This window comes from Oncorhynchus mykiss, chromosome 1 (genome assembly GCF_057628025.1).
Source record: "Oncorhynchus mykiss isolate SJ-2025 chromosome 1, ASM5762802v1, whole genome shotgun sequence".
NCBI lineage: Eukaryota > Metazoa > Chordata > Actinopteri > Salmoniformes > Salmonidae > Oncorhynchus > Oncorhynchus mykiss.
The window spans coordinates 73,129,578-73,148,298 of NC_143022.1; the positions used below are offsets into that span (position 1 = coordinate 73,129,578).

The 18,721-nt window shown below is 41.8% G+C and overlaps 1 protein-coding gene across 3 annotated transcripts; it reads left to right on the plus strand.

Annotated features, from left to right (window-relative positions):
* The first annotated feature begins 8,171 nt into the window (after positions 1 to 8,171).
* Positions 8,172 to 17,914, plus strand: nvl (nuclear VCP like). Of its 3 annotated transcripts, XM_021610378.3 has the most exons (24): positions 8,172 to 8,342; positions 8,573 to 8,638; positions 8,778 to 8,848; positions 8,949 to 9,001; positions 9,175 to 9,265; positions 9,351 to 9,411; positions 9,577 to 9,822; positions 9,931 to 10,066; positions 10,398 to 10,474; positions 10,777 to 10,911; positions 11,066 to 11,167; positions 11,298 to 11,415; positions 11,771 to 11,915; positions 12,010 to 12,364; positions 12,523 to 12,741; positions 13,452 to 13,556; positions 13,663 to 13,725; positions 14,202 to 14,321; positions 14,439 to 14,538; positions 14,676 to 14,782; positions 14,902 to 14,978; positions 16,211 to 16,299; positions 16,533 to 16,630; positions 17,403 to 17,914. In XM_021610378.3, the coding sequence occupies exons 2-24, from the start codon at positions 8,585 to 8,587 to the stop codon at positions 17,445 to 17,447; spliced, it is 2,667 nt and encodes an 888-aa protein (XP_021466053.3). In that variant the 5' UTR covers positions 8,172 to 8,342; positions 8,573 to 8,584; the 3' UTR covers positions 17,448 to 17,914. The 3 variants fall into 3 exon arrangements, with proteins under 3 accessions (XP_021466053.3, XP_021466064.3, XP_090095444.1); XM_021610389.3 differs by lacking the exon at positions 8,778 to 8,848 and having other exon boundaries at positions 8,185 to 8,342; positions 8,893 to 9,001; XM_090239318.1 differs by lacking the exons at positions 8,172 to 8,342; positions 8,573 to 8,638; positions 8,778 to 8,848; ... (6 more) ...; positions 10,777 to 10,911; positions 11,066 to 11,167 and having other exon boundaries at positions 11,387 to 11,525.
* Positions 17,915 to 18,721: the final 807 nt, after the last annotated feature.

An 18,721-nucleotide genomic window follows, 5' to 3' on the forward strand; every position in this document is an offset into this window, starting at 1 on the left:
TTGATCCGAAATACAATGTAGACATTGTTCATGTTGTAAATGACTATTGTAGCTGGAAACGGCAGATTTTTAATGAAATATCTACATAGGCGTACAGAGGCCCATTATCAGCAACCATCACTCCTGTGTTCAAATGGCACGACTCCAGGATGCTGGCCTTCTAGGCAGAGTTCCTCTGCCCAGTGTCTTGTTTTTCCTATCTTAATCTTTTATTTTTATTTGCCAGTCTGAGATATGGATTTTTCCTTGCATTTCTGCCTAGGCCATCATCCCTGAGTCGCCTCTTCACTGTTGACGTTGAGACTGGTGTTTTGCGGGTACTATTTAATGAAGCTGCTAGTTGAGGACTTGTGAGGTGTCTGTTTCTCAAACTAGACACTAATGTACTTGTCCTCTTGCTCAGTTGTGCATCGGGGCCTCCCACTCCTTTCTATTCTGGTTAGAGACCGTTTGCGCTGTTCTGTGAAAGGAGTAGTACACAGCGTTGTACGAGATCTTCAGTTTCTTGGCAATTTCTCGCATGGAATAGCCTTCATTTTTCAGAACAAGAATAGACTGATGAGTTTCAGAAGAAAGTACTTTGTTTCTGGCCATTTTGAGCCTGTAATCGAACCCACAAATGCTGATGCAGAAGGCCAGTTTTATTGCGTCTTTAATCAGAACAACCGTTTTCAGCTGTACTAATATAATTGCAAAGGGGTTTTCTAATGATCAATTAGCCTTTTAAAATGATACACTTGGATTAGCTAACACAATGTGCCATTGGAGCACTGGAGTGATGGTTGCTGATAATGGGCCTCTGTACGCCTATGTAGATATTTCATAAAAATCTGCTGTTTCCAGCTACAATCGTCATTTACAGCATTAACAATGTCTACACTGTATTTCTGATCAATTTGGTGTTATTTTAATTGACAAAAAAATGTGCTTTTCTTTCAAAAAACGAGAACATTTCTAAGTGTTTGAACGGTAGTCTAAGTATTCACACCTGAGTCAATACATGTTAGATTCACCTTTGGCACCGATTACAGCTGTGAGTCTTTCTGGGTAAGTCTCTAAAGGCTTGTTCACATAAACAATTTGAAGTGACTCATCTGTTCTTTTTCCTGCAGTCTGAACAGCCAAAAAGCACATGGAATTGGATATTTCAAGCCACACAAGGGTAGTATTAAGTCAGAGAAAAAAATGATTCCTGGCCATGTGACTTGTCTGAATGGTCAAATCTGATTCATTTCTGTTTTTTAGACTGCTATTCAGCTTATCTTGTTGCTTGTTTGCTACTCTGTTGACAGTTTGACAAGAACATGTGGTAGCTAACTAGCTTGATAATTGTTTACAACAAATTAGTGTGTGCTTTATAGCTAAACCGCTGGCTGGCTAGTTTACTACTGTGGCTAACCAAAAAGGACTTGTTTTGAAAGTTGGATCATCTTATCCTTTGAGGCTTTAAAAATGTTCTTACCCTATGATTTTGAAGATTCAAAGCAACTGGGAAATGTCCATGGCAGGCATTGTTGTCATGTTAACTTGCTCCATAACTTTTGAGTGACAGGAAGCAAAAGCACCACCACCAATCAGCCTGCACCACTGCACACCTGGCTAACTTTGTTAACTAGCGTAGCCTTGTTTTTATTTTTAAAATTGTTTCTATTTAACCTTTATTTAACTAGGCAAGTCATTTAAGAACAAATTCGTATTTACAATGATGGCATAGCAAGGGGCAAAAGGCATCCTGCGGGGACGGGGCTGGGATTCAAATAAGAAATGTAGTACAAAACACAAGAGACACCACAACACTACATAAAGAGAGACCTAAGACAACAACAGCATGTCAGTAACACATGACAACAACACGGTAGCAGCACAACATGGTAGCAACACAAACATAGTACAAACATTGTTAGTCACAGACAACAGGGCAAAAAGGTAGAGACAACAATACATCACGTGAAGCAGCGACACAAGTCAGTAAGTGTGTCCATGTTTGAGTCTTTGAATGGAGAGATGGTGATAAAACTCCAGTTTGAGTGTTTTTTTACAGCTCGATCCAGTCGCTAGCTGCAGTGAACTGAAAAGAGGAGCGACCCAGGGATGTGTGTGCTTTGGGGAACTTTAACAGAATGTGACTGGCAGAACGGTTGTTGTATGTGGAGGTGCAGTATGTATCTCAGATAGGGGGGAGTTTTATAAATAAGCATCAATCATTTGGTCTTGCGTCAGAGATAGCCAGTTTAGAGTATAGAGTGCAGTGATGTGTCCTATAAGGAGCATTGGTGGCAAATCTGATGGCCGAATGGTAAAGAACATCTAGCATCCTTACCTGCCTTGAGAGCACCCTTACTTGCCGATCTATAAATTACATCTCCGTAATCTAGCATGGGTAGGATGGTCATCTGAAACAGGGTTAGTTTGGCAGCTGGGGTGAAAGATGAGCAATTACGATAGAGGAAACAAAGTCTAGATTTAACCTTAGCCTGCAACTTAGATGTTTGCTGAGAGAAGGACACTGTACCGTTTAGCCATACTCCCAAGTGCTTGTATGAGGTGACTAATCACACCAGAGAGACTAATCACACCAGTGGAGGGAGGGGCTCTTCTGGATTCTTCTCACCAAACCACATAATCTTTGTTTTGGAGGTGATCAGAACAAGGTTAGGCGGATGCATTGAAATTGAGATGCAGCCCATACAAAAAACAGATAGCTCTATCTTAAACCAAAGATTATGGATATACTGACAAGATACATGTCTCTCCACCCTAACAATAAGAGTCCTTGTACACAAAGCGGCACGGCGGGCTGTCTAACTCCCACCTATCCTTTCTTTAGATTGGTGGATACATCTCATTATTGTAAACCTTTTTGAATTTTCAAAGAGGATTGTTGACGTCAACCGCCTGTAATTCAAAGGAGAGAGATGCTATGCTACTAGCCTCATACCATGAAAATGCATAGCCATCTCGAGACAACTCCGATATAAAGTGTTTTTTCTCAAAGTTGGCGGGTTGTCATGTGTCCTACTTATATCAGTACACTCATAACTTAAGCATTCCGAAACTTCTATTCGATCAAATAAACCTCACGTAGCAAATTAACCACAAATGTATGTTGTTGACCAAATTCAACACTCATTGACCTCCATACAAATAGTATTTGCTTGGTGGGTGAAACAACAACAAAAAACACCTGCTGGAGGAAGACAGATTTTCAGAAGAGTTGGGCGTCTCTACCTCTGCTTAAACTGAATTATTTAAATGAATGTTCATTAGATTGATGCACGGGTGAGTCAATAGACTCATAAGGATGAATTATTTTGTGTCGATAAAAACAGCTGGATGTAATGGCGTCACACATATAAAATATACATTTTTCGCATAAACCTACAGTCAATGAATGTATCTCACTGGAGAAAGCATCCGAGCGAGCGAAACAGCATCCCTCTGTCTCTGTATGTGTAGCCAATCTATCTGATGCTTTTTGGTCAAAAAGAATATGATATTGTTGCCGCCCGTAGCATTTGGCCTCCCTTGATAAAAAAAATTATACATTAGAAGCCAATCAGCTTGAGCTAAACTGAGTGAGCTCAACTGTGAATGGTCCTGGCGCATCCAAAAAAGTGTCAAGGGAAGACAGTTTGGATTTGGCTTCACACCAAAAAATAAAATTGTTGCATCTAGTAGTAGTGTTGTCCTCCGGTGACTAGCTATCTAGCTAAAATTGCCCCTTTCCTAAATTAGTCATCAACGGAGACAGGGATTTGGACTTCTGGTTTTACTTAATTCTCCATAGTGGCCAATGATTATAATGGCGATTCTGATCCAACCATAAATGCATACATTGTGCCGCTGGCCTGAGAGGATGGAAGTTCTATATGTAGCTAAATGTAGTAGGCTAATGTTAACTAGCAGGCTAATCGTTGCCCAAGAAAGGAAGTTAGGCTAGCGAGCAAGCATTTTAGCCAAGTAGCCTAGGACAACAAAAACTAAAAGCTTGTACTGTATGACAGTCATAGACCATTTCGGCAACATGAAAGAGAGGGTGGCATTGGCGTTTCTCTCCAAGTAAGTTAAGTCAACATGTTATTTCTATTTATGCACAAACACACACACACACACACAGAAATCCGTACCATGCAGTGGCGATTTTAGCATGTAAATCTTGATGGTGCTAACTCCCACTTTTTTTTTTGACGCATGCCAGCTATGCCACTACACAACGTAACACTAAACAATACATTAATTGTACTATAATGGTGACAAACGGTGCCCACAAACTGTTAGGGCCTACATAAAGCTGTCCCAAAAGCAGAGCTTTCATTCAGAACCATGGAGTGAATCCCTACCACCGCTACACCTGACTATCAGCGGAGCCTTGTCTGGCAGAAAAACAGTTAATTGAGCCTCATTTACTGCCTTTAAAAAAAACAAAGCTCACAGTATTCTCCCGGTACACCAAGTTAGAACTGTAGGATAAGTAAAGGGGGCACATAAGCAGACAATATTCGATGATTACGTTTCTCTCAAGACAACTGGGAACACGGAAAAAAACAAGGTTGAATCATGACGTCAGTGATCTTCAGGTCGGAGCTCTAGAAAGAGGCATGAGTACCTGACTTGGAATTCAAAGTTGGATGACCTTCAAAACGTAATTTTCCCAGTCGGAGCTCGTTTTTTCAGGTAGGCCTTTATGCACTTGTAACCTTTTTTTCATTTGGGAAACTATCATTTTCTAATTTATTCTATTTTATGATATTCCATGATATTGTTGTTAAAAAACGCATTTGTGTTGACTGTGATTAGGGCATGGGAATATAAGAGCATCTGCTAGGCTAAATGAACAAACTAGGTATGCATAGCTCACCGTATGATCTTCAAACCAAAGACTGGCCAAACTCGTGTTTCTAAAATTGAATTCAAAGGCACTGTATAGCCTAATAAGGTAAATTTCATTTCATTATGAAATTACTTTTTAAATGTCATTTTATACAGCCTAAATGCAATGTTGATGTGTTGTTGAGCGCTCCTGACAGCCTGTAACTTGTCACAAAGCTTCACAATGTATTTCTTAAATTGCAGGCTATAGCATTGAAATACTAATATAGCCTAATTAATTTTAGTTTACTTGGCTTACTCCTGACTGATTTAGAGTTATGTTGTTAAATAGCCTGTTGAAATGTATAACGTCATAGTGACAGAATCACACATTACTTTCCAAACATTGTGTCCTCGGCTATAGAAGGTGGTAGCGCAGCCTCTGAATGTGGTGGTAGCGCAGCCTCATAGTGACAAACCAAAGATATCCCATTTGCATCGGAGTTACATCGTTCCCCGGCAATTTACAACTTCTTTCTAGCATAAAGCATTGCGGTCAAAAGCGTCGTTATAGATATCTTTATATAATCAGGTCCATTAGATTTTTTTCAATCTTAATAAGCTAACAAGGGGTTGGCCTATGCTTTTAGTCATTTTCTTTAACAAAAGCAACAGTTAACTAATCTACCACCTCAATTCGAGCCCTGGTTTTAACTTAACACACTGACACTAAGATATTTAAGGAGTGCATGGTGACATGGCTAACAAAATCTATGGATAGTAGACTATAAAGTCAAATAGGTAGGACTACCTCTTATTTCTTGAATAGGAAGAAATATGCTCCAACACAAAGCCCTCTTAGTGTTAGTAGCCTAAAGTCAAATGAAAATGAATTGTTTAAATGAATTAGACCTTCTCGAATTAGCCTACTTTCAGCACCCATGCGCTGTCCATCTCCGCGGCCGCCGTGTCATAATAAAGTAGGTTATGTAAATTCCTCGAATGTGACTTATTGTGAGGTCAATAACTCTGATAAATAGCTTCATTATGGGCAACAAAACATTGTTTTTATTGAAATCAATTGAAGCAGAAGCAAGTTTAACTCCGGTCCTCATCTTCACGCTCTCCCTCTCAAACTGAACATGACATCATTAGGCGCGCACAGATATTGCATTTTGTTTTTACAAATATTTAGATTTTTTCAGAAGAAGCCTTTGACATTCCTCTTGAAGTTCCACTGTGAGGCCGTCGGTAAAATTGAATAAAGGCAGAGTCAGGCGCAGGACACAGTTCTGAGTAATAATCCACGATTTACTCAATAAATGGTAAGATTCCAACAAGGACCATATACAATAAACTAAAGCACAAACAATTAGAACCCACATGACAAACAATAACGCACAAAACAGAGAAAGAAATCACAACATAATTAATGGAATGGAAACCAGGTGTAAATAATCAAGACAAAACGAAAATTAACGCCACGTTGCACTACAGACTGTCCAGGAGTTGGCGGATGCTTTAGTCCAGGTCTGGGAGGAGATCCCTCAGGAGACCATCAGCCACCTCCTCAGGAGCATGCCCAGGCGTTGTAGGGAGGTCATACAGGCACGTGGAGGCCACACACACTACTGAGCCTCATTTTGACTTGTTTTAAGGACATTACATCAAAGTTGGATCCGCCTGTAGTGTGGTTTTCCACTTTAATTTTGAGTGTGACTTCAAATCCAGACCTCCATGGGTTGATAAATTTGATTTCCATTGATCATTTTTGTGTGATTTTGTTGTCAGCACATTCAACTATGTAAAGAATAAAGTATTTAATAATAATATTTCATTCATTCAGATCTAGGATGTGTTATTTTAGTGTTCCCTTTATTTTTTTGAGCAGTGCAAATATATACACACACACTGATTTTAGCGTTGGCAAATTGGCATCGTCTCATTGTCAGAAGCCTATAAAACAACATATTTTTTGCAATTCTGAAATGTATTGGAATAAATTACCAAACTATAAAACTAGCTAGCCAGCTACGGGCAACTGTAGCTAGATACTGTAATGACTTGACTAGATCATAAAGGAACAATTGTCCAGACAGAGGATTGAGTTTACGAATTGACGGTTTATTAAACCAACTTTATACAGGTTACTGTTTGGCCGTAGCCCACGCCAAATACATGAAAGATAACCCACAAGCCAATCGTGACCTTCTCTTGTGAAGCCCAGACGTAAGAGAAAGAACAAAGGCTAAACCTGGTCTTAACTTCCAATGCTCCATCCCCCCTCCACGCCACTCCGCCAATCGCCAGGATGCCATGCCGGGCATCAGAACATTCCCATTGCCATTCCCGTGATTGGCAGATAGCAGGTTGATTGGCATGTCGGACCCCGCGAACACTGGGTACTGGTAAGTACAACACAACCACCTACTAGCCTAACACATAACACGCAGCTGTCTGTGCGGGTCGCTACAATATGTTAGCTTACTAGGTTACTACATTAATAGCTTTAGGTTGGTTGTTTTTAAACCCAACTTCAAGATTTCCGCCAAGGACGTTGCTCTGACCATCACTCTCCCTCGCTTGGGCAAGGGACATGTAAGGTACACTCGGATGTGACGATGTTTTAACATCAAGTGGGCTGAGGGTTTAGGGCTGAGGATTTAGGGCTGAGAGCTGTCTACTTTGAGTTTGAAACGCAGCCAATGAGTGAATAGCAGTCAATTGGGCACTAGCTAAAAATTCTAAATTAATTGTCAACAATAAGTACAACATTACAAATATTTTCCAATAGATAATTAACTTGCTATCTATAATATTGCATAGCTTTGGAATCGTGACTTTACATACGTTGGCATTTGAGAAGCGATTACGTGACGATAGGTTTAGCAACCACGTGACGCAACATGGCAACGTGAAAGCCATTGGTCGACAGTGTGCTGGGGGGGCGTTATAAGTTCGTACGTCAATTGTCCATTGGGATTTCTATCTCCTCCTTTCTCTAATATCTCTGACTCTATTTCTGTCACGAAGGTCCCAGTCATAAATTCATAGCTGTCCCGATGAAATCATTATAATGTCATTTTTTTTCTAGGTGAATGCAATTGCATTTAAAATATTGTTTTTACCTGTGTTTCGTTTTAGACGTTTTTTTGACGTAGTGGTGTAAATTGTTGATTGCTGATAATTTGTATAATACATATTTGTGCCTGATATTTGTAATTTGTACTTAAAATAAAATAACTGTTCTGATGTTAACTCGCAAATAGTCCACCCATATTTCTTATGATTATAAAACATGCGTGATTTCTACCAGTATGAGATATCAATTGTATAAAGTTGAATAAATTGAAGAATCCTTTGCTTCTGGCATTTGTCCACAATTTCGAACAGGCAACATCTTGGACAGCTCCGTATAAAAATCTGTAGTTTCACGTGGAGTACAAACTCGTGCTAACTGTAAATACTTTTGATCTGTTATCTACAATCGTCGTTGCTTGTTCATCAACTGCTATGTACGATTATTACAAAAGGTACGTGCCTAGAATTAAATGTTATCTGTTTAGAGTACATACGCATAGACAATCCTATGGTATAGCGACACTGTTAGCTAGCATCATACTGCTAGAGACATTAACGTCTGCACATACTTCCCCTCTCTTCCCACTGAGGTAAATATATCGGTTTCATCTAGCTATACTACTTTAGCTACTGGTAAATATATATGTTTCCCGAGATAAACTAATGCTAGTTAATGTTGCAGGTGACAGGAGACATGAATAACAGACGTTGCGGAGTGGACAACCGACTCAAACAGAGAGTTGAGCAGGTACATTTTAGACTAGTTATTGACAGTATCCGCCAACTGTCGCCTGTCATATTGACTGATTTCTATTTTGTAACACGCTAGCTAACATAGTAACACATTACTGTACATTTTTGGGGATCTGTTCAAATTTGTCTAATAGTATTTGAGTAACCAGAGTGGCCAGTATGTTGACATTACTTCAATGGCACATGATCTTCAGAGACTCTACAGGTGAGTTTGATTTATCATAATTTCCCCCTGTATTCTTTCTACAGCCTTTCTGAAATCCTTCAGGGTTTATGCACGCAGCTTAATATTGTATCTTCCTCAGAATGGACTATGGCAGGCGAAACAAGACTGCATTCAAGATTCAGGTTGAAAAAGGTGAGTAAAAACTGATACAAGTACCTCATTAATCATTTGACTGCACATGGCATTTTGGGTAGTTCAGCAACAATGCATCTGCCGATCATTTCACTTGTTATTAAAGCATGTTAGCCGGTTTCTCCAAGAGCAAACCAGATCCTACAATTCCTTGTGCATTTTTACACCTTCAGTCCATGGAGTGATATGCAATGAATCTGGACTGAATGATCTGGAGAACAAGCACTTGGCCAAGAGAGCCAGACACAGTGAGAAGGATGCTGGGTAAGGGCCACGCCATCTGATCATAATCTTTTGTTTTGATTTGTAAATGCCCCTGAGTTGAGTGATTATACAGTGCATATTACAGGGATGGCAGCAGTAACTTGGATGACACTACTGATAGTGATGAGGACCTTCCTGAACAACCGGTACATCATTCTCTACTACCTCTTTCCATACATTAATTTGTCAGGTTTACCATCCTTATGTGTTGCTTATTACCATGTGAGTCATTGTAATTTAATACATGCCACAGAGCTTCAGAACAATACACTAATAGATTCAACTTTTTCCTTCTGATTATGCCTTAACAGCCCATCAACCTCATGAATAACTCCCTGATGTCCCTGTACAAGAAGGGGAACCCAGAGAGTGGGGCATCTCCCAGGAGGGACAAGTCTGCATCAGACAGCCCTGCCCCTGAGGCTCACTCCACCCCTCAGAGTGTTGGTACCAAGGTGTCTGCAGGGGGCTGGTTCATAGACAAGGGCAGAGGCCTGGAGCATGACAACATCCTCATTGACCTGTGTGAAGAGGAGGCAGCCAGTCCTGCAGGAAATGTATGTCTCACATTTTCTATGTTGTCTTTTGTCAGTGGTGGATGACTACATCTCTCTTTGTCTAACAATTTGCTACAACAATTTGAATGCTTATATTGACTTCACCAGAAGCAGACAGATGCCTCAATGCTTGAGCCTGAGAAGACACCAAAAAAAGGCAAATTTAAAAAATCGAAACGGCGGAAAGAGGGAGCGTCAAAGGGCAATAATGGTGACATCGAGGCCAGTATCATGAACAAGAAAGGTAAAGGCTGCTTCCCACCTTGCTTTGCTGATGTTTAAGAAGTTTAACATTGTAGCCAGTCAAGGATACAAACAATATAAATTAAACAGCCCTCAAATTCAAATCTGGACCACAAAGCCAGTTCCACTGCTTTTTTTGTGTCATTCTTCCCCTCGGGGACTGATTTACACGTAGGACTCCAGGTGGGTGCAATTAAATATCAAGTTGATCAGAAAACCAGCAGTAGTCCTGACCTTGTAGGGTCAAATTTGAATACCCTGTTTTACAGTATCACTTGAAGTCAGAATGGTATGTGTTTTGTAAACTATAAGTTTTCCTCTGATCATTCTAGCGAGGACCAAATCCATTGAACTACAGTATTCAACATTAAAGTTTGAAGATGTTGGAGGCAATGAGGACACATTGACGGTACGCTTGTTACATTTACATTTTTGTTTGGTCAGTTTTAGTGTTGTCAGTTTTCTTAGCTGTCAAACCTCATTTAGATGCATCCAGGGTTGTATTCGGTATGCATGAAATGGGAGAAAGCAGATGAGCTCATACCTGAACTTGTCCAATAAGAATACGCCTATTAATTAACCGTTTAAAAAAAAAAAAAATGTTTTTTTATTATATATATTTTTTTACATTGTATCCTGCTGAACATGACCTATGCACTGAACTGTAATAGCTTGTAGATTGAATTATTATCTGGCTCTCTGTCACTGAAGGAGGTGTGTAAGCTGCTGATACATATGCGTCACCCAGAGGTGTACCAGCAGTTGGGGGTAGTCCCTCCACGGGGGTTCCTGCTCCATGGCCCCCCTGGCTGTGGAAAAACCCTGCTGGCCCAAGCTGTGGCTGGGGTGAGTCTGGATGGTGTCCATATGATGGTATCCCACTTTACATATAGAGTATTTTTCCTCACTAATCTTATTCCACATTTTTCCACCTTTCCTAATTTAGACTAGTTTTATTTCCAGGTGAAAAATATTCATTAATTTCCCTCTGTATGTTAAGGAAATGGAGCTGCCCATGCTGAAGGTATCGGCACCAGAGCTGGTGTCTGGGGTGTCAGGGGAGTCTGAGCAGAAGCTGAGAGAGCTGTTTGAGCAGGCTGTGGTAAGTGTCACTCCTGAGTCTCGACAGACGACACAGTTCGCTGTGAAATTAAATGAAGAACATTTTATAAGAATGTCCCCTCAAGGACAGCTCGCTCAAATGAACCATTCTGGTCCTGTTACCCTTGCAGACCAGCTCCCCTTGCATCCTGTTCATTGATGAGATTGATGCCATCACTCCTAAGCGAGAGGTGGCCTCCAAGGACATGGAGAGACGGATTGTTGCTCAGCTGCTCACCTGCATGGATGGTGAGAGATGTCATTTTAGCAGACTCTCTTGTCCAGAGCAACTGAGCGCACACATTTCTCATTCGTCCTCGTCCCCCGTGGGAATCGAACCCACAACCCTGGCATTGCAAGTGAGCCATACAGGACCCACGGGATGTATGCTAGTGCAACACATCTTGTTGATTTCATGACTTTTGCGTTGATGATTACAATACATCTATTTTTTTGATAGGAATATCTCCTTTGAGTACTTAAGATGAAGAAATCAATTGAATATATTTTGTTGGCAGGGTTGGGAGATTATCAATTCACCTGCTCTGGTACTATTGGATGACGTTAATCTTCCCTTCACTCTGTCATCTATGTGATTCTCCAGACCTGAACTCATTAGCGGTCACAGCCCAGGTGATGGTTATTGGTGCCACCAACCGGCCAGACTCTCTGGACCCAGCGCTGCGCCGGGCTGGACGCTTTGACAAAGAAATCTGTCTGGGGATACCTGATGAAGCAGCTCGTCTCAGGTGAGTGGGCTTGTCTCCTATAATAATAGTGGTGTTGACATTAATGTGGTTGCTAGCTCTGGTGTTGCGACCGTGTGTTGATTCCTGCTCTCAGAATTCTGAAGACCCTGTGTCGGAAGCTGAAGCTTCCTGAGGACTTTGACTACCGGCAGCTGGCGCGTCTTACCCCGGGGTACGTGGGTGCTGACCTCATGGCGCTGTGCCGCGAGGCCGCCATGAGCGCCGTTAACCGGGTCCTGCTGGAGAGGCAGGACAAGAACCAGGGGCTGGTCCCCATGGCGGAGGAGAGAGCAGAGTCCGAGGGGCCTCAGGGTGCAGGTCCTCTCCCACAGGGCCCAGAGAGATTCCAGGCCTCAGCAGACACAGTGATCCAGGAGATGACAGACCTTAGCCACTTACCACAGGGAGACAAGCAGCAGCTGCCTCTGGCTACTGAGACAACCTTCAGGGTGATATATTTGATTCCATCAATGTATGCTAGCTGTGTTTTTCACTAGGGAAGTATGCTGTACATGGTCTTGGATCCACTCTTCCCTCTGAATCTGGTGAACATCCCACCTTGATGGTCAGTGCTGTGAAAATGTTCCACTTCTGTCTTTACCACCAGGGGGAGCTTTGTCGTCTGCTGTCCCTGCTGAAGAGCAGTGAGTCGCTGTCTGAGGAGCAGCTTGCTGGCTTGTGCATCCTCATGTCAGACTTCCAGGGTTCCCTGGCCAGCGTACAACCCTCTGCAAAGCGTGAAGGCTTCGCCACGGTGCCAGACGTCACCTGGGAGGACGTGGGGGCCCTGCATGACATTCGCGAAGAGCTCACCATGGCCATCCTGGTGGGTATCGCCTCAACACAGCTGATGTTCTATCTGATATGTTGGGCTCAGTGTTAGGCACTGCAAAACAACATAAGGATTTGGACTTGTTGTAAATTTGGGCCAGGAGTTTCTTCTGTTCAGGTCACGTGGTCAGGAAAATAATAATTGACCAGTTCCTTTTCTCTCGTAGCATTTAAGCTCGTAGAATAAAATTTCCACCTCTATCACGGTTAAGACATTAACTATTTATTCCAAAAACGTAACACCATACAACAATTGTTCCCACCCTAAAAGTATTTTGTCATCAGAAAATGGGAAAATACTGTACCTGTTGTGTGATTGGAGCATGTCATTCAGAACAACAGTGGTTGATTGTAGGAACTTAACCATATATAATAGACTACCATGTTGTTGGTAAGGAAACCTGACTCGACTGCTATGGTTGAATAAGTAGCAACACAAGGAACCAGAGGTTTTCTTCAGGTTAATTTAACAACAGCATGATGTGTCAGTCAATGTACACTGTCAATGGCCTCAGAGTTACTCTATAACATTTACAATGTGCCATTAACGTTGTATTTCTGTCGGCTCTATCTAACTCCAAACTCATCCAGATTCAAACTGGATCGTAGGGTGTACTTTGTTGACTTCAGAATGAATACTGCCATTGTGCAGCTTGGATGAATAAGGGCCGTGTGTGTGTATTGTGATTGTGTGTGTGTCCTCAGGCCCCTGTGCGTTCTCCTGAGCAGTTCAAAGCTCTGGGTCTCAGTGCTCCTGCAGGGGTGTTGCTAGCTGGGCCTCCCGGTTGTGGAAAGACCCTGCTGGCCAAGGTACTATTTGCCAGCTGCTAAAATCAGTGGAATGTTGAAGACTTGTGGTGGTTTTAGTAATTCATCAGTTACAACAGTATACCGTGCTGTGTGTCTCCAATTTCAGGCTGTTGCCAATGAGTCAGGACTTAACTTCATCTCTGTCAAGGGGCCAGAGCTGCTGAACATGGTGAGTCAGCTATACAGATTCCTGGAATGCCTCGACATGACTTTGCCCTGTGACACGTTGCCCAGTAATATTAACTCTGTGTTGGTAGATCTGCTGAAATTATATTTGTAACTGAAGTGCCCCACTGAAATCATTGTGTTCTCATAGACGGTAAGCACAAGTGATCCAACAGCCCTGTGCATTATTTACTTGGCGAGGGCTCAGTTACCTTTAGTCACAGCTATCTATACCCTTAGTAGGCATTATATCAGACCCTTCACACTGTGAGGTAACACTCCTAAATCACCTGGATGCATTTTAATGGCCTAACTCATGCCCACAGACTTTATATAACTTAAAACACAAAAGAAACAGACGTTTTGATTCTGGGGGCCTGAATTATTAATTTAGCATTATGTAGGTTAGACATATGTTTGTCTGTTTTTCGAGCTGTGTGTTTCGACATGTTACACAGCTTCTTGTCTCTTGTTCTTCAGTATGTGGGAGAGAGCGAGCGGGCCGTGCGACAGGTGTTCCAGAGAGGACGGAACTCTGCCCCTTGTGTCATCTTTTTCGACGAGATCGATGCATTGTGCCCCCGCCGCTCCGGGCATGAGGTGAGAAGGGCTAATAATCTGCGATCTGAGGGTCACCATCTGAGTGAAATGGAGGTGAATGATGATGATGAGAATAGTATTGTTGACATGAGGTTGATGGTGGCGGTGTGTCCTCAGTCTGGAGCCAGTGTCCGTGTGGTCAACCAGCTGCTTACTGAGATGGATGGACTGGAGACCCGGCGGCAGGTCTTCATCATGGCGGCTACCAATAGACCAGGTGGGCTCCTCGCATCATTTCACTCCCTCGTTGACATAGATATTCACCAACTACAGTTTTAAAAAAAAAGGATGCTTCTATGAAGCTACTATACAAATCTGTGAAGTTATTCACCATGGTTGACGCTGTCCCTGTAGATATCATTGATCCTGCTGTGCTGAGACCAGGTCGTCTGGACAAGACCCTGTATGTGGGCCTCCCACCTCCATCAGACCGGCACGCCATCTTACTCACCATCACCAAGGTAATGTGGAATGCCATGGATGGAAGCTCACAATTCAACAGTCCACGAGCCTCGTATAATGTCTTAGTTAGTGGCTGGTGTTGCTGTGAGAAGGGTTGTTTCATGATTGTGTCTCATAGGGGGGCAGCAGGCCTCATCTGGAGCAGGATGTGAGTCTGGAGGAGATGGCCCATGACGTGCGCAGCGACTGCTTCACGTGAGTGTCCCAGAGAAGGACGGCGCAGAATCAATCTTAACCTACAGAGCTCCAGACTAACCCTTTACCCTTGTGCCATTGTTGCCACTAACATTTTCAGTTTCATATTTTCAATATGGTCACACCCAAATGCTGCTGAGGGGTCACACAATAGAAAAAACGAGTAATCCTTTTATATAATCATTCCCAGTGCTACTGAGATAGATAAAACAACTTTATTTCTTTAATCATACCAACATGTCCAAGCAGCAGGATTATTCATACATTTTGGGATGACAATTAGGCTATTGTTGCTAAATCAAAACGGGGCTCCGGAATTAGTTTCTAGTTCAATAGAGATGAATTAGCTTACATCTTTGTGTACTAGCATCACATAGGCTAATTCATTTGGGGCTAATTTGAGTTACAAGTTTTTATTGTCACATGCATAGGATACAGCACAGTGAAATGCTTAACTTGCAAGCTCTTTCCCAACGATGCACAATAGAGGTAGTAATATAAGTAAGAAATAAAACACTTGAAGTGTGAGAATAAATAAAATGAACAAGAGAATGTAGTTCTATACAAGTCAGTGCAGTACGGGTACCGTTAATACAATGTGCAGGGGTGCTGGAGTTATTTGTTTTTCAGGAAGGAGTGTACAAGTAAAAGTAGCAGGATAAATACTAATGCTAATAATATAATCTTAATAAACAATATAGCAGCAACGAATGGTAATATTTATCACTATAATCAATGAAGACAGCAGCATATGTGGTGCTTGCATGGTAATGAGAGTATATGTCAGGTGTCAGTAGTGACTGTCAGTATGCGTGAATGTGAAGCGTGATCATGTGGCTGATTGGTGAGGATGGGAATAGAGTCCATGCAGATAGTCTTTGGGAGAGAGGGAGGGCTGGGGTAGTTGGCTATTCAACAGTCTTATGGCCTATCCACCATCTAAGGAATTGGAAACTCAAAACTCATTAGCTAGATAGCTAAATAGAATATACTGCTAGTTAGCTGTATAACTGATTAATCTAACAGTAAATTGAATTACCTAAACGTTGCAGCATACTACCCAGGGAGAGGGAGTACACGCGTGGCTCGCTCATCACAGCTCGAAACAACCACAGGGGCAGGGCAGACCCTTGGATTGCAGAACTGTACTCTTTGACCAAATCAAAACCTTACAGATGTTCCTGTAGAGCCTTCAACACAGTGGATATTGTGTGTTTTGTTGTTTCATGCAGTGGGGCAGACCTGTCTGCATTGGTGAGGGAAGCCTCTGTCAATGCTCTGAGAGCCTACCTCCTGACCCAACCCAACCCATCTTACACAGGTAATACTGGCCTAAAGACTTCTAGGTCTTCTCTGCCTCTTGACTCTTTAACAGAACACTGCAACGTTGGTTGATTGCTCCCATACATTTCATTTATCAAGATGGATTTCTGTTTACACTTTCTAAAGCAAGATAAGTACCATACCCAAGGTCATAGTAATTGTACAGTATCCTCCACCAGGGTTGTCAGTCCACTTCCTCTCCATCTGAGTCTGTACTTATTAACCCCTCAGGTCACAGCTACTCCAACGGCCCTGTTGCCGACATCCGGGTCAGCAAGCAGAACTTTGAGGACGCCTTCAAGAAAGTACGGCCGTCTGTGTCTAAAAAGGTGAGATGCATTGGGACGTGGACAAATGAATGACTGCATGTAACCAAACCCTGAATCCCTGTAGACAGTCTGACACGTATCATTTACCCAGTGAGTGACTCGCCTCAAATCCAAATGGTTAGGAATTAGACAAGTCTGAAGTATTTCGGTATGTTCCCAGAATCCGGAGTGTCTGGTAATGGCTTGTTTTGATTTGCCTCAGTTGTCATTGGGAGCAGCATTTTTGTATGTGGTAATTAATAATGACGTAGGTTAGCATATGATTGCCCCCTCCCTCCCAGCTGTCTTTAATCTCTCCCAGGTGAACCAGTCTTTCTTGTCCCCGTCAGTAAACACTGCATTGTCAAAAATAAAATCTTTAATTTATTTGTTGCGTACACCGATCTTGCAGGTGTTACAGCGAAATGCTTATGTTAAACATGTAGGTTCCCACACAGCCTCAGGGGTTTATGGTCACTGGGCACTAACTGTTCCACCATTACTATTTCCATCCATATTTATTATTTCCATCCATATTTGCATGCTAACATAATCATAAATTAAGCTTAAAGTAAACCGGGTCTAGTCATAATCAGATAATGAAGTTGTGTGCTTTTACTTGCTCACTCGCCAGTTGTATGGTGTTACGGGCTTGTTTGATTGGTTATAGATAGGAGCAGGGTCCCTTTTTTAGGCTTCACTACAAAGAGGAAGAGACTGAACAAGTCTAAAACAACAAAGCATGTAAGGATTTTGAATGACTCACACAAATGCTCTTCATTTCCCCCTTTAGGACCAGCGTATGTACGAGCAGCTAAAGGAATCTCTTACAAGGTGAGAGGATTTGACCAGTCCTTCAGAATGAAGGATATCAATGCTGATAAGAAGACCAATATCTCAATCTACCTTAAACATTTGATCAGACAAGAGTCCAAATTCCGAGTGATGTTTCAAAGGTTAACTCGGCAAAGATTTACCAGCGGAATACATGTATGCATTCAATACAGTGCAGTGTCCACTTACACCCATGGCTCTCACCCCCTCCCTTCCACAAAGATGTACTTCAGTACTCATTACCAATGATCTCTCTGTGCGTATCACAGGACTTCATATCAGTCAGGAGAGGTCTTGAGTTATTGGGAGTAGACATCTATCAAGACATATTGACTATTTTGGATTGTTGTTTTGTAATCCAAACCACATTAAGACATGTTTATATTCGTTTAAAAGAAATGTAAACCTTGTGAATTAAGTAAAAAATGTATTACTGTATGTATTGACTGTTTTTATTAAAAACATGGAGATGTATGATTTGATTACAATTTGTTCTCATTGATATGGGATTATAATGACTTGAGTTTGAATGTTGCGGTCGCACATTGAGATGTGGTTGCAAGTACGATTCTTCAAATGTGTCATTTAATTTTGCAAGTTTGTAGTGTGAGATTTAACGGTTGCAAACGTAACTTGACATGAATACATTCAATGAGATCTGCAAGTATAATTTATTTTCAGAATAATTGGAATAAGTCCATTTACGAGTGAATATCCTGCTGTGAATCAAAAATACTTAAGATATTGAATCTGCGCGTGCTTGGAGTTGTCACTTTACCAAGAGATTTGTACAATTTTGTAGCTAGAGATCCTGTTTGTTGAACATCTCATTCCAAAATCCTGGGCATTAATATGGAGATGCCCCCCCCCCCCCTTTGCTGCTATATCAGCCCCAATGCTATCATGGGGCACTCTGTTCACAACAGCAAACCACTTGTCCACACAATGCCATACATGCGGTCCGCCATCTGCCCGGTACAGTTGAAACTGGGATTCATCCGTGTCTCAGTTGACACCGAACTGCAGTCAGGCCAAGACCCTGGTGAGGACTTTTTTCTTCTAATGCCTTAAAGTAGTCAAAGTAACAATGTAATCAGATTGTTAGTTTGGGTAATCTGTTACATTAATGATTACACGTGACAGGTAACTAACGGATTACATAAAAGTAACCTACCCAACCCCAGCCTTAATGCAATTACCAGTACAGCTCTAGCCTATACCCAATAGATCTGACCTGCTATTCCATTTTATGACAGGACCTTATAGTTAACCATCAAA

What these genes read in the sequence shown, in the direction of transcription:
- nvl (XM_021610378.3), top strand. Translation starts at nt 8,585, where the DNA reads ATGAATAACAGACGTTGCGGAGTGGACAACCGACTCAAACAGAGAGTT. An exon ending in TCAAACAGAGAGTTGAGCAG is followed by an intron (nt 8,639 to 8,777) that starts GTACATTTTAGA and finishes TTTGTCTAATAG; the next exon opens with TATTTGAGTAACCAGAGTGG. An exon ending in CTACTGAGACAACCTTCAGG is followed by an intron (nt 12,365 to 12,522) that starts GTGATATATTTG and finishes CTTTACCACCAG; the next exon opens with GGGGAGCTTTGTCGTCTGCT.